Source organism: Diaphorina citri, unplaced genomic scaffold (assembly GCF_000475195.1).
Source record: "Diaphorina citri unplaced genomic scaffold, Diaci psyllid genome assembly version 1.1 scaffold505, whole genome shotgun sequence".
Classification (NCBI taxonomy): Eukaryota; Metazoa; Arthropoda; class Insecta; order Hemiptera; family Psyllidae; genus Diaphorina; species Diaphorina citri.
The window spans coordinates 114,381-129,976 of record NW_007377940.1 but is presented as its reverse complement, the minus strand read 5'-3'; the positions used below and the strand labels follow the sequence as shown (position 1 = coordinate 129,976).

General features: G+C 38.7%; 2 protein-coding genes across 2 annotated transcripts; both read left to right on the top strand.

Moving 5' to 3' along the window:
- The first annotated feature begins 1,628 nt into the window (after window positions 1-1,628).
- On the top strand, window positions 1,629-2,923 carry LOC103509512. The gene is made up of 3 exons (XM_008474135.3): window positions 1,629-1,722; window positions 2,092-2,709; window positions 2,829-2,923. The coding sequence occupies exons 1-3, from the start codon at window positions 1,644-1,646 to the stop codon at window positions 2,921-2,923; spliced, it is 792 nt and encodes a 263-aa protein (XP_008472357.2). The 5' UTR covers window positions 1,629-1,643.
- Window positions 2,924-3,503: 580 nt separating this feature from the next.
- Window positions 3,504-14,562, top strand: LOC103509511 (DNA-binding protein Ikaros-like). The gene is made up of 7 exons (XM_008474134.3): window positions 3,504-3,895; window positions 9,300-9,820; window positions 10,130-10,466; window positions 11,478-11,499; window positions 12,169-12,713; window positions 12,899-13,154; window positions 13,953-14,562. Exons 1-7 carry the CDS (start codon window positions 3,504-3,506, stop codon window positions 14,523-14,525), a joined length of 2,646 nt encoding a protein of 881 aa, XP_008472356.1. The 3' UTR covers window positions 14,526-14,562.
- Window positions 14,563-15,596: the final 1,034 nt, after the last annotated feature.

Below are 15,596 nucleotides of genomic sequence, written 5' to 3'. Positions count from 1 at the left end.
ACATAAGGGAAAAGTTTCTATGACAGCTGCTTAAAATAGAACAAAAAGAAGTTATGTTTTGCAAAATTATTTATCTATTCAGATGATATGACCTACTAGAAAGTATGAAAACTACGTAAGGACATGCCATTTTTTCTACCGACAAACGTAACGGCAGCTGTGTTATTCTAGCTGGGAAATGTAAAACACTTGTCTTGAGATATTCAGTTATATCCCCACGTGTATATTGTTTAGATTGATTAATCAATTTAATCCTAAAGTTCAACTTGAACAAACTTAGTTTAATTTTAACTGTTGGATTAAGCCATCTGATTGACTGCAAACCTTTTAATCAGATTGCTTAATATAAGTGCTTAACTTAAACCAAGTTTAAACTCCGGCTGTGGTCTCGGCCATAACGAAATGATTTCCAATTTTTTAAGTACCTATATTTTGTATTCGATTTTCCTGAACCTACCAAAAATTTTTCGTCAGTAAAACACACTGATGGAAAATTGTACCGTGGAATTCATTTCGATTATTTTATTCCCCTATTGCTTCTTTCTTTTGTATGCTTTTTAATCCCTTATCTGCAAATCTTTTTCTCCAATTTTTCCGACTTTAGGTATCTGGGTAATTCTCTTCTGACCTTTATGTAACATACAAGATTTTTCTTAAAATAGGAACATACAGAGATAACTTCGCTTTTCATTAATTGACCAAGTGGTCTCTGTATGATTTTACTCTAACCAAGTTTTATACCTTGTGGGCTTGTTTAAATGAAGGTTTTTGTTACAGTACTGTTTCAAAAACACTTTTTTATATTTTTATATATTGGTCTGATTGTACAGTAATTTTATTACCCTAGTCAAGTGAAGACAAAGTAGGTATTCGAACCAATTTTCCTATTACAGTATATTTTATTAATGGCCAGGATCATAGTCAAAGTTTAAACTTGATTTAAGTTTTATTGTTGGATTAAGCAATCTCATAGATCTATGATGATTTACAAGGCTAGACTCGACCCTCAGTAGCAGACACTTGTCCTCTCTCCCAGAGTCTGAACCACGATGTCTGGCACCTGTTCTCCTACCCATTCAAACCCACAACTCTGGATCCAACCTCCCTCTGGATTGATCCCGTGACGGTGGCGAAGCTCCTGATCATACTTAGAAACAGAATTGTGAAGCTGATGCTGTCGGAAACGTTAAAAACAACAACAATATCTATGATGATTTCAATTTTTAGATTGATTGCCCATTCAAACCCACAACTCTGGATCCAACCTCCCTCTGGACTGACCCCGTGACGGTGGCGAAGCTCCTAGACTTAGAAACAGAATTGTGAAGCTGATGCTGTCGGAAACGTTAAAAACAACAACAATATCTATGCATGAGATAAAAATATTCTTCCGACATGTGACTGATACACGCTTTATAATCTTTAAAAGGAAAGCAATAGATACTTACAGCTTGATTCTAGAATATTCTGTATGAATGAAAAATGTGGGATATTATTTTACCAATGCCTCTCGTTTTTCTATCTAAAGGTAACGCCTGTCATCAGGAGTCATCTACATTATTATTATTGTAGTTTACAATTTCATTATTAATTTGCTGACACACATGCTCTGTTTTACTTTGCAGGATAAGAACGCTGGTGATATGTCAGAAACGGAGCGATTTGAAGAGTTCAAGAAGAAAATCTTGCAAGGAGAATCGACATCGAAAAAATTGAAGCCAGGTAGGTCGAGAGAAAGTAATTTTATTATCTCTTGGCTAGCACTTTTTTTATTATTAAAAAAGTTACTTATCTATTCGAGTAAGTATGTAACTACCTGAAAACGGCTACTTGGTCTGTGGCATATAATATCTCTTAGTAGCTCTGTCAAACTGTTTTGTCTTGACGGGGCGGAGCTCTACCGCGCTCCTTAATTTCAGTCACAATGAGGATAGCGTCACTAATTTACATCCCATTTTTCCCCATCTGTTTCTAGTTTTCGCGAAATGGGGTGCCTGCCAAGTGGGCGGAGCTCTACCGCGCTCCTTAAGTTCAGTCACAATGAGGATAGCGTCACTAATTTACATCCCATTTTTCCCCATCTGTTTCTAGTTTTCGCGAAATGGGGTGCCTGCCAAGTACTAGCGGAATCTAAAGCGGCCAATAAGAACCAGATTAACACGACCAAAGAACTGGAGATGGTACGGAACGCTGTTCTGAAACGAGACCTTACACCATTCAATCAGTCAGTCAGTGAAAAAGCAGAGAAATTTGTCCCCCATATAACATCGATGGAGAAAAAAACTACCCCTTCAGTGACATCAATTGTGAAGACTGTTGAAAAGGACACCCTTCCAGTTAAGTCCGTTGTCAAGCCTGTTGAAAAAGCTACTTCAGTTACTTCACTTCTGAAGACTGCTGAAATAGGCAATGTCAGTTCTCGAGATCTTGTCCTCAAAAGAGGTCCTACATCGAGTGACAATAGTGTGGTGAAGCGAAAATACGATTCCAACGGAGACCTAGTGCTCACTCACAGCTCTGAAACAAACGACAAAGAAACGAGGAAGAAAGAGTACGATTTGAGTGACTATCCCATGTTCACATCAAGTGATATTATACGACGAAGGAAAGAGTATGTCTCCGCGAAAGATCTGGTGCTTGAAAAAGGTCCTGTCAGTGTAAGCAAGGGAAGTGTGAGTGATTTGAGTTCCAAATTTGAGTCAACCAGAGATCTTGTCGTGAAGAGAGGACCTGTGGAAGACACGTTGAACAGATTACCTTCTGCAGGGAGTCTTATAGTGACTAGAGGCCCTGTACTGATTTGAGTTCAAAATTTGAGTCAACCAAAGATCTTGTCGTGAAGAGAGGACCTGTGGAAGACACGTTGAACAGATTACCTTCTGCAGGGAGTCTTATAGTGACTAGAGGCCCTGTATATTTATGAACTTATTGTATAAATATAAATAAAAAATAGCATTCTTATTTTTAACCTAGATACTTCTTATTTGTTCAAAGGATTCAGATTTATGAGTTCATGCCAGTTGCAGCATTTTGCGATGTTTTTCGCCAATAATAATAATGATCTATATAAATAAAATTGTAATCGTGAAATTTTTAGTTATTCTTACTCCTTATGCATCCACGATTCCAAAAATCGCATTAGAAAAATTTATGCCTGTCTGTATGTATGTATGTCTGTCGTCAGACAGATCTACAAATATACAATGGTGTTTTTAAAACCTGGCTGGAATAATGGGAAAAAGTGCTCTTTAGGAGAAAGACCATTGAAATATTTCATGCTTGCATTCTTGACAAGGTCATTTCACACTTTTCCGTATTGCTGACAAGGCCGTTCAAGGAGGCCATATCAGAAGGATTCGATGGGGAAGAAAAGTGAGTGAACTCTTCCATAGATCAAATAACGGGAGATGAAGAGGAAAATCAGGAAGAAAACACCTTTGATAATGTGGAGGAGGAGGAAACATCTTTTGTAAAGGAGAAATCATTCGTAAACGAGAAATCTTATGAACTCTTCCATAGATCAAATAACGGGAGATGATGAAAATCAGGAAGAAAACACCTTTGATAATGTGGAGGAGGAGGAAACATCTTTTGTAAAGGAGAAATCATTCGTAAACGAGAAATCTTTTGTGCAGGAGACAAACAAATCTTTTGTAAAGGAGACAGACAAATCTTTTGTCAAAGAGGCAGACAAATCTTTTGCAGATGAATCCTTTAATGAAGTAGGAATGGACCAAGAAGACATTGAGGAACAGTCTAGTTTCCAAGACGAGATACGTAGCAAGCTGGTAGAATCCATGGAAGTGAAGGAGATATCTGTTCTGGAACCCAAGGATGGGTCGTTGTATCCTTGTCTGGATGAGGCCAGTGTTCTGGTTGATAATGATACTTCCAGGTGAGCTTTTTTTTTCTAATTAATTTTTGACATGTTAACCAATAGTAATCTATATTGAAATATATTAATCAACAAATGTTTAGGAAAAAAAACTCATTTTTTGTCTTGATTGTAGATTTCTATCCCCACTTTTGAAGGCATGTCCACTTTAGTGGCCCAGTGGTCAAGAGCACTGTTTCTCAACCCGGAGATGCTAGGTTTGAATCCCGGCCAGGGCGGAAATTTTCTAAACGAACTTTACCGTTCTTGGATAGGCATGGATATAAAATAATGTGCCTTGAAGTAGCAAAGCGGTGCTGAGGTACAATTTTTCCAAATAATAATAATAATGACTGAACCCTTTTCCACAAACAACCATGCAGTTCGCACTTTTTACTCTAAGTGCAGAAAAAAAGTCACCATTTGTGACTCCTGCTCGTGGGGTAGAAAGTGCAGAGTATGTAGTGGAATAGGGCCCAGGACCCTAAACAATTCCTGCCGAACTGCAGCCAAAATTGCGGACCAAACTCACCAGGGATCATCTTGCTTAGGTACCTCAGAGGTACGGAAAAAATAAATGCAATAGGTATCATCGAGTTAAAACTCGCAACTTGCTTTGCTTGATCAAAGAAAAAAAAAATGGCGCGTGGCGTAGCATCGATGGCACCGTTGAAGTCGGTGAGTTATAAAACGTTGTAACACCATTGCATACCAAAATGTTCCACAATGCAGCGGGCAGTGTCATAAGATGTATCATCGAGTTAAAACTCGGAACTTGCTTTGCTTGATCAAAGAAAAAAAAATGGCGCGTGGCGTAGCATCGGTGGCACCGTTGAAGTCGGTGAGTTATAAAACGTTGTAACACCATTGCATACCAAAATGTTCCACAATGCAGCGGGCAGTGTCATAAGATTCTGGAGAACTTGAGAACCCCTGAATCCTGACAGAAGAATGTAAATTTTAACGTAAATAAAAAAGTTGCTAACTTTAAATTAATAAGATTTGTTGTACTTTTGACATTTTTTTTATTATTTTAATCTTTTAAATTTTGTTTTATTTTATTAATTTTTATTTAAAATGAAATAATTGTACAGAATTGGATAAATCATGATCATTTCTTAAACAGTTCAAAGGAATCCTTACTTCAGATAGGTAAGTTTGACGTTATTCATTTTTGGTAGAATCTCTTTAAATTGGAACACTAGAAAACAGGTTTATGCTCTAGTTAGCTTATCCCTCAGGTCAAGCAATATTTAGGCTCAACTACCGTGTCGTATATGAAGAGTGGTTAAGAAATGTCCTCATTCCTACTTGTCAAGACAACTTCTGGATATTGGTCAATGGACTTGGACTTAATGGTCAATTTTAGTAGATTTCAACATCTCATACATTCACAATCTATTTTGTGCTTATTTGTATAATCAGTTTTATAAAGTTATTTTCAAAGATGCTATTTATCTTTAGATAGCAGATTGATTTTGTTTATTGTTTTTAAAGTTGTGGATAAATAATCAAAATGTAAGTAGAATGAAACCTAACAATTCTTTTATTATTTTTATGTGGAATTTAATTCACCTAGTTTTTAGGCCAATGTTGTCCTGATTAAATTTAGACCATGACATACTTTGTAAGTTACAGAACTGTTTATTGACCAATAGTCTCCTGAAAGATTTACCTAATTGTTATACTGTTATTAAGGAGCGCGGTAGCGCTCCGCCCCGCCAAGTCAAGAAAGTTTGACCGCGCTACTAGAGATATTATACGCTACAGGGAAGCGACGGACAGGTCTGAGTTTTAGTTGTACAACCCCTTCCCGCTCCTCCTCCCCTCCAGATAGCAACTGGAGATGCTCAAACCTCAAGAAAAACTTCTCCTCTTCCCTTCAGTGCTTCTTCTGTGGCATTCTGTTCCCTGATCAAACGCAATAAACAAAGTGACCAGTGTACAGTATGTTCTAACTCGACCCACTCTCTTTTCATAACCAATGCCCTCTTGTGCACTTCACTGTATATTTCTTACTTCACAGTATATTCCTTATGCAGATTAGCTAATAAACTAGTTTTACCTACCATTGTTACAGTTCAAAGCGGATTCGTCGTTTGCAAGCATAACAATGTCCAATGAGAAGTTAGAAGTCAATGGAGATGGAAACGATTGCCCGAGCTCCCCTCAGTCTGGCGATTCCAACTCCAACACCCCCTCCAACAGTTTGCCGAGTGAGGTAAGTCCCATTACTCCATCCGTATCTCTCATACCCATCAAACAAGAGCCAGAAGACGACAAGTCCAATGGCTCAACGTCCAGCGTTCAAGCAAGCAGTAACAATTTAAACAACCTCATGAAATCATCGCCCCTGAAAACACTCCTTCGGGAAGATTTGAAACGACGGACAGGTCTGAGTTTTAGTTGTACAACCCCCTCCCGCTCCTCCTCCCCTCCAGACAGCAACTGGAGATGCTCAAACCTCAAGAAAAACTTCTCCTCTTCCCTTCAGTGCTTCTTCTGTGGCATTCTGTTCCCTGATCAAACGCTGTACTTTCTTCATAAAGGTTGCCATTGCGAGTCGAATCCTTGGAGGTGCAATATTTGTGGTGAACAGTTGTTTAACGTGTATGAATTCAATTCGCACTTGTTGAGTAAAACGCATCAATAGTGAAAGCCGAGCGGGGTTAACTTAGCGCTATTATTTTCAGGGGGTTGCTATTTTGAACACAAAACAAATAGTAGGCAACTGTTCCATAAAGTATTTCACACTTAGCGTTTCGCTCATCGCAACAGACACGACAGAATATTATTAATTATTAGTATAACTTCAGAGATTACTTCTTGACGTCAAAATATTCGAGAAATGCGACGTGAAAAGTGCAAAGTTACTTTTAGAAACGGACTAGCCATTGAAGCAATCAAATCGTAATTGACATTACTGTATGACCGTATTATGATGTGACCAATATACGTAGAACTCGCACTTCGTGTATACGTAGAATTACGTACGCGAGTATTTATTTAAAAACAGATGTACCTATCTGCAGACCTTCTTGAAAATTTCAATCTTTATGCTCTAATCCTACCGGAAAAAAAGGTACGTCGGCACCGCTTTTGCAATACTTCAAGGCACATTCTTTTACATACATGCCTATCCAAGAACGGAAAAGTCTGGTTAGAAAAGTTCCGCCCTGGCCGGGATTCGAACCCAGCACCTCCGGGTTGAGAGTCAGTGCTCTTGACCACTCGGCCACAGGGGTGGGCACGGACTGAGTTTAGGAGATCCCTCTTGTATGAAAGCCTTTGATTCACAATTTTACCAAAGAATAACGACAAATTCGTGCTGGCAACGAAATTCGTTAGGATAGTCGTTATAGTCTGTTTTTTTGTAACTTGAAAGGCGGTGTTGCCATTATGAATTTTCTTGCTAACATGTGTGTTCAACTGGCAACACGGTTCCTTTGTACTTAAAATCAAGTGTCAAAATGAACCAAGCAAGACTCATGTCATATACTCAATTATTTTACTCAAACGTTTGTTTTACATTTAATTTATTTTAACGTTCAACCACCCACGATTCCAAAAATCGCATTAGAAAAATTTCTGCCTGTCTGTATGTCTGTCTGTCGTCAGACAGATCTACAAATATAATATATACAATGGTGTTTTTAAAACCTGGCTGGAATAATGGGAAAAAGTGCTCTTTAGGAGAAAGACCATTGAAAGATTTCATGCTTGCATTCCTGACAAGGTCATTTCACACTTTTCCGTATTGCTGACAAGGCCGTTCAAGGAGGCCATATCAGAAGGATTCGATGGGGAAGAAAAGTGACTAATTAATACTTGCTTACTTACCCTGAAATTAAAAAGATAGTAATTTTTGAGGTTGCAAGGTTCTCTTGGAGTAGCTCTTCCACCCAACCGCTAATGCTCAAATGTCAAGATAACATGTTCCCAGAAAGATGATGTTTGGTATTTTTCCGTACAAAAAAGTTTATCGCTAAAACTCCCTAAATTTCGTGGATCGTGTGAACGGACCTTACGACACTAGCGCTAGAGGAAAACGAGCGGACAACAATGAAAGTAAAATTTGGCCGTTTTAAAATTTCAAAAATCAAAATGGCGTTGTCACTGATTTTCTGTTGACATTTTTCAAATCTGAAAATTAAAGAAAGAAGTTGAACTTTTGGAAAAAAAAACTGTGATCTGTGAATCCTTTCTATCTTGATTTAACAAGTCCTTCAGTTTTAAAAACCCAACACGTTTTCCTCTTTTGACAGTCAGTTCCAAAGTGTTTTGACATCAGACATTCATTTAGCCATCAAGGAACAAGAAGTTACCAAGGAAAAGACCAACCCCCATCCTGACTGTCCTGGTTTTGCTCTGACATTTCCTTTTAAAGATGGATGTAAGTATATTCTAGCTTTTTGAGGGGAGAATAGGTCTAGGCTCATAATAAATGTTTTGAAATATTACCACTGCTGGTTGTATAACGGAGAAAGGTATGCAGGAGGAAAGGACTTCACATGATGGCCCCTACTGTAAATACTTCCACCAACGTTTTTATGAAGGAGTGTTTGATCATTCTTAGAATTAATGAGGAGTTTATTACACCAGTAGGTCCACTAAATTCTAATTTCAACTCACACTGCTTGGGTATATCTATTCCTAACCTTGATATCCGTTAAATTGACTACCCTCCTATGAATGCTAAAATGCATCAACTTCCAAAGAACTACCTTTTAGAGAGGACCTACCTAATACAGAGACATTAGTGAAAATATGAAGGATTGTGGGTTTGAGTTTTAGTGTCAAACGGAAGTCTTAGTACCAAAGCAACTTGGGGTTAAGTAACAGTACTTGAGATTAAGTTGAGCATATTTTGTAATTAAGTTTCTGTAGTAATTGTGTTGCTGTAAACTGTAAAGGCTTTGTTGTTGCAAAATATACAGTAATGTTTTGAAAAAAAGATACTAAGGATGAATTGAATAATTAATAATGTTAACCTCAATTTTTTTTCTTGTACTAGCCGAAATCCTTAAGGTATGACCGTTCATGTCACTCATCCATTTAGTGGTCTTGCTCGGCGTAGCTTAACAAAAACGAACCGGAAAATAGCCTATAACCTTCACGGGAGTGCAAGCGCAATAACGACAAAGTCGGCTGGAATTAAACCAGCTCCCTCGTGTTTACCAGGTCAGCGTCTTGCCCACTACACCAACATTAGACGCTCTCTGAAAAACATCACCTTGTAAAAACTCACTGTAGTTCTCCCTGTTTACCAGGTCAGCGTCTTGCCCACTACACCAACATTAGACGCTCTCTGAAAAACATCACCTTGTAAAAACTCACTGTAGTTCTCCTGTATACACCAAATTTTTCTTTGAAAAATATCTTCAATCTTCTAAATAGGTAATATTTTATTATCTTCTGTTTACAGGGGCGAAGAAAAATCAAAAATGCTGTTTAACGATTCCACCTCGGAAGCACAGACAAGCATGACTGAGGATCCCATTTCAGATGAGGAGGAAGGCGAAAAATTTGAATGGTCCAGTGAAGAGCCTTCCTTCACTGACGAGGTGGTTGCTAAACCTCTCCTGCGCTCTGTTAGCTCTTACAGACGGGAACAGAAAGAAATGCGAACTCCTGTAAGAGAGTCCCAGGAAGGGATTACTGTCTTCTACAAGGATAAGAAACCAGAGGACAAGGCTCTGGAGGATAAGAGAGTCAAACTCAAGATGAATCTGATGGTACTCCAAAGACAGGCAATCCAAGCGGACGCCGCCCTCAAATCCGCCTCGGCCAATTCTCAGTTCAAAAACGAGATCCAAGAGTTTGAAGCGCAATCGGTGAACTTCTTTGTGAAAGAAGAAATCCGTCTGTGTAACGAAGAGTTGAACCGGTTGGAGATTGAGAAAACCATTCGGCCCAAGAAACAGTCTAACCAGTTTGTCGATGAAGGTATGTATGATCTACTTGATAGTACCCTCAGACCGGAATTAGGAAGTGTAGTCGGAGGGATTATGTATTTAAAAGTCGACACTAAAATAACCAAAAAGAAAAAGAGAGTCTGACGTTATTAGGTAATAGATACATAAGTACAAGGTATCCCCTTGTCCTTGTCCATCCACACATCCAAACAAAATAAATGTTTTTATAGATAGATAGAATAACTAGTAAAACTTATTTTCTCTATCAATATGGACCTTCACAAAGTTCAAAAATCAAAAAGCATCCATCAAAATGTTTGTATGTTTTGTCTTTTTTCAGGTTCAATCGCCATCAAATCGCTGGATATTCAATTGGACATTGATAAATTGGACCATCACTATCACTGCTACTACGTTTTCTGCTTGATCTACGTACGTGACACTATTGTCAAAACCCCCGTAGTACGTTTAGACTATGCCCGGTACAATCCCGAAGCCAAGACATTCAACATTCAGAAGAACATTACGATCAAAAATATTTACTCGGACTTCGACGCCAAAATTCACATCTTTGGACTGAAAACGCCTAAAGTATCCCGGATTGAAACGCCAAGCAAGAAAATGAAGCTGGTGCCCAAACACAAGAAAACTGGGAATACAACAAGCGGACCTGACCAGTGAGTTTTGAGTTATTTCCCTTTTGAATTCATTTAATAGAGGAGTAATTAAATAAAAATAGACCCCTTATAATGGTCCACAGATTATCGGAGAACCATCACACTTAAGCCACGGCATTGCACTCAAATGTTTTGGGTTCGAATCCCGGAAATTCCATTTTCTCTGTAGCGAATGTCAGGGCAAACAGCTAGGCACTACATCCAGTTAGTTATCAAAGTATAAGGTAGTAGTTTCCCCGCGACCTAGCGCTTACCAGGCAGACGAGCTACCCTCAAAGCTAACTTGGCTGGCAAGGTAGTAAAATATTTTTGCAGAAGTTTATAATTTTTTTATGCCTATTTGCAAAAATTCTAGAAAATTTATAATTTTATCAAAATTCTATCAATTAAAATACCATCACTCCATTGACATTGTGTTATTTTATTACATTTTTCCTGCGTCAGTATTTTGTGGACTTCTTAGGCCAGCCACTCGCGCTCAGACCGCCTGATATACCACGGTCTCACAGATCTGGGTCGGTCAGACATTCTGAACATGTGTGGGGGAAAAATCTGTAGATCGCGATCTTTCATACGGTCTGATCGCGAGCGGTGGGCATTTCAAAGAGTCACAGTAACACGAAGATTTTTGTTTAGATTAATATGTACCAAGGCAACAAACCTATTGTATCCCTTTTGTAAGTTTTTTTTACTCGTTTTCTGACTTCCATTGTGTGAATTATTGCTGATTGAACGTTGAGTTAAGACATTTTGCTCTTAAAATTCTAATTCACCCGTTCAGGATTTTCTAGAGGGGGAATTTTCCAAATTTTTGGAGTCCGACCTTACAGTATATATAGGAAAAAATAAAGCCTGACGGGGGCCCGGGCCCCCTCCCCTCCCCAAAAACGACCCTGACTTCTTGAATATAATATTCATATTTCGACATGTTAACCAATAGTAATCTATATTGAAATATATTAATCAACAAATGTTTAGGAAAAAAAAACTCATTTTTTGTCTTGATTGTAGATTTCTATCCCCACTTTTGAAGGCATGTCCACTTTAGTGGCCTAGTGGTCAAGAGCACTGTTTCTCAACCCGGAGATGCTGGGTTCAAATCCCGTTCTAAACGAACTTTCCCATTGTTGGATAGGCGTGGATATAAAATAATGTGCCTTGAAGTAGAAAAGCGGTGCTGAGGTACAATCTTTCCAAATAATAATGACTGAACCCTTTTCCACAAACAACCATGCAGTTCGCACTTTTTACTCTAAGTGCAGAAAAAAAAGTCACCATTTGTGACTCCTGCTCGTGGAGTGGAAAGTGCAGAGTATGTAGTGGAATAGGGCCCAGGACCCTAAACAATTCCTGCCGAACTGCAGCCAAAATTGCGGACCAAACTCACCAATCTACCTTATTTTGTATGTCACTCAACATGTGTGAATACAATGTGTCAGTAGTTTGAATGGAAGTGTCAAGCATGTCCTTTACATGCAAGTTACTTCCCACTTGCACATTGATGTTACTGTTCAGAGTGAATGAGGCTTTAGTGTTATGTGCAGGTTAACCTTGGGCAAGTTATCAGATGAGGCATTTTATTGACCAAATATATTTTTATCATTTTTTCTTTCTTTCAGAAAATGACTGAAGCAGAAAATTCTGTTGAGCTAGAGAACTCATTACACAACTCAAACTCACAGCATGAGAATCTTTCTTTCAGAAAATGACTGAAGCAGAAAATTCTGTTGAGCTAGAGAACTCATTACACAACTCAAACTCACAGCATGAGAATGGCAACAATAGCAATGATGAAAATAATGATTATTTAGAAACCATATCAGGCTCAGAGAACTGTGATTCCTTTGAAAACCAGGGACTTTCATCTCAAAGCAACAATGAAGGGGACAATGATTCATCATCGAGTAGCAGGAAAATGTTCGAGTGTGATGTTTGCAATATGAAATTTTCTAATGGAGCAAACATGCGACGACACAAGATGCGGCATACTGGAGTCAAACCCTATGAATGCAGAGTGTGTCAGAAACGATTTTTTAGGAAAGATCATTTAGCCGAACATTTCACAACACATACCAAGACTTTACCTTATCACTGTCCAATTTGCAACCGTGGATTTCAACGGCAAATTGCTATGAGAGCTCATTTTCAAAATGAACATGTAGGACAGAATGACATGATCAAATCTTGTCCACTTTGTAGCTACCGTGCTGGTTCAATGAAAAACTTGCGAGTGCATTTCTTAAATAGGTAAGTGAAAATCTCCATAAGATTCTATTTAGAATGTGGAAGTAAATGCTCTTTACAGTCTCATTTTGGTAGGATAAAAAAAGGTCCGTGTAGTTTGTAGTAGAATAAACAAGATTATTAACCATGGATATTTATTATATGGTGAACACTGTACCTATATAATGTATTTTTTCTCAATATTACAGTCATGGAATAGACCTGGACAATCCCGGTCCTAGTATGATGAACAATCCAGCAGTAGCTGCTGCTTCTCTAATGAGTGGCGGAGAAGTGGGCATCGTGTCAACTCAGTCCAACAATGTTTTACCTCCGGGTGGTTTTGTCAGTGACAGTGGAGACTCTGCGGGGAACAGATCTGCAGACAACACAACACCTCCCATGCATTTCCTCATGCCACATGTGGAAATTTCAATGGCAGAAGCTTCATCCCCTCAGCCCAAGGTAAGTTTACTCCATATACAAATCTCATTGAAGACCTATTCAAAGTGCAATACCTATGTAGCTGAAAGATGTTGGGCTAGAAAAAATGGAAAAGTATTTGTGGACTAGTGATTGGTTGAACAATAAGCAAAGTCCTAGAATAAACTCAGTAGTAGTAGTAGTAGTATAAAGAAGATACCTTTTTCCAGCATTGTACAGATAATGGGCCTACTACACTACATGAATGGGCCATTTATAAATTATTGAACTACCCTTAAACTGCAAGTAAGTGGACAACACAACACCTCCCATGCATTTCCTCATGCCACATGTGGAAATTTCAATGGCAGAAGCTTCGTCCCCTCAGCCCAAGGTAAGTTTACTCCATATACAAATCTCATTGAAGACCTATTCAAAGTGCAATACCTATGTAGCTGAAAGATGTTGGGCTAGAAAAAATGGAAAAGTATTTGTGGACTAGTGATAGTTGAACAATAAGCAAAGTCCTAGAATAAACTCAGTAGTAGTATAAAGAAGATACCTTCTTCCAGCATTGTACAGATAATGGGCCTACTACACTACATGAATGGGCCATTTATAAATTATTGAACTACCCTTAAACTGCAAGTAAGTAAATATACTTTCCAGTCTCATTCTGGCAGGATAAACAAAGTGACCAGTGTACAGAATGTTCTAACTCGACCCACTCTCTTTTCATAACCAATGCCCTCTTGTGCACTTCACTGTATATTTCTTACTTCACTGTATATTCCTTATGCAGATTAGCTAATAAACTAGTTTTACCTACCATTGTTCCAGTTCAAAGCGGATTCGTCGTTTGCAAGCATAACAATGTCCAATGAGAAGTTAGAAGTCAACGGAGATGGAAACGATTGCCCGAGCTCCCCTCAGTCTGGCGATTCCAACTCCAACACCCCCTCCAACAGTTTGCCGAGTGAGGTAAGTCCCATTACTCCATCCGTATCTCTCATACCCATCAAACAAGAGCCAGAAGACGACAAGTCCAATGGCTCAACGTCCAGCGTTCAAGCAAGCAGTAACAATTTAAACAACCTCATGAAATCATCGCCCCTGAAAACACTCCTTCGGGAAGATTTGAAACGACGGACAGGTCTGAGTTTTAGTTGTACAACCCCCTCCCGCTCCTCCTCCCCTCCAGACAGCAACTGGAGATGCTCAAACCTCAAGAAAAACTTCTCCTCTTCCCTTCAGTGCTTCTTCTGTGGCATTCTGTTCCCTGATCAAACGCTGTACTTTCTTCATAAAGGTTGCCATTGCGAGTCCAATCCTTGGAGGTGCAATATTTGTGGTGAACAGTTGTTTAACGTGTATGAATTCAATTCGCACTTGTTGAGTAAAACGCATCAATAGTGAAAGCCGAGCGGGGTTAACTTAGCGCTATTATTTTCAGGGGGTTGCTAGCTTTTAGAAACAGACTGGCCATTGAAGCAATCAAATCGTAATTGACATTACTGTATGACCGTATTATGATGTGACCAATATACGTAAAATTACGTACGCGAGTATTTATTTAAAAACAGATGTACCTATCTGCAGACCTTCTTGAAAATTTCAATCTTTATGCTCTTATCCTACCTAGAGGTGTCTGATTAAATTTGAAATCATTTGTGACGTGTTCGAAAGAAAAGTAAACCCCGTTCAAACCAAATAGCAGTGCCTGGCATAAGTTAATGTAGTTCGGCTAGCAAACTTTTGATTAAATACCAGATCTTGTCCTCAACACACTTCACTCCCGGTTTTATAGTCTCATGTTAACCCTCCGTAGATTGGGGAGAGTAGTTTATTTGTTACGTTTATTTTCACATGTACTTAAAATATGGCTACCATGGAAGTATGGCTCACCGTTTAAATATGGCTATTTCTCACCATGGAAAGATGGATGGCTCTATTTCTCGCCATTTAAGTATGGCTTTTTTCTTACCATGGAAATATGGCTATTTCTCACCATGGAAGTATGGCTCTTTCTTACCATGGAAGTATGGCCCCCCCACTACCTGTTGACGACATAAGTAGGAATTGGGTTTAGATTATAGGATTAGATGTTCCCTTTATGCGCAGGCATGCTTCGTCTGAACGGACGCGGGTTTGGAGTATAAGCTGATTTAATTCCGTGTATGTTTTATACTTGCAAACCTTACATATCATATAGTGATCTATCAATGTAGAATTTTAATTCATTTGGTACAAAGAAGATTCATTCAACGATCTCTTTACCCACCATTCCTACCTGCTCTTTTATCACTTTCTTTTACTTTTTTTCCTTTCCCACAAAAAAATCAATCACCCATTGACTATGTTGCGACATGTTCCGAGGTATTCCAAGCAGTAAAGGCACCTCTCTTAATCGGTATAAAACGTACCGCTCTTTATGTCGGTATAAAGGTGACACTCTTTATCGGTATGAAGGTACCATTCTTTCTC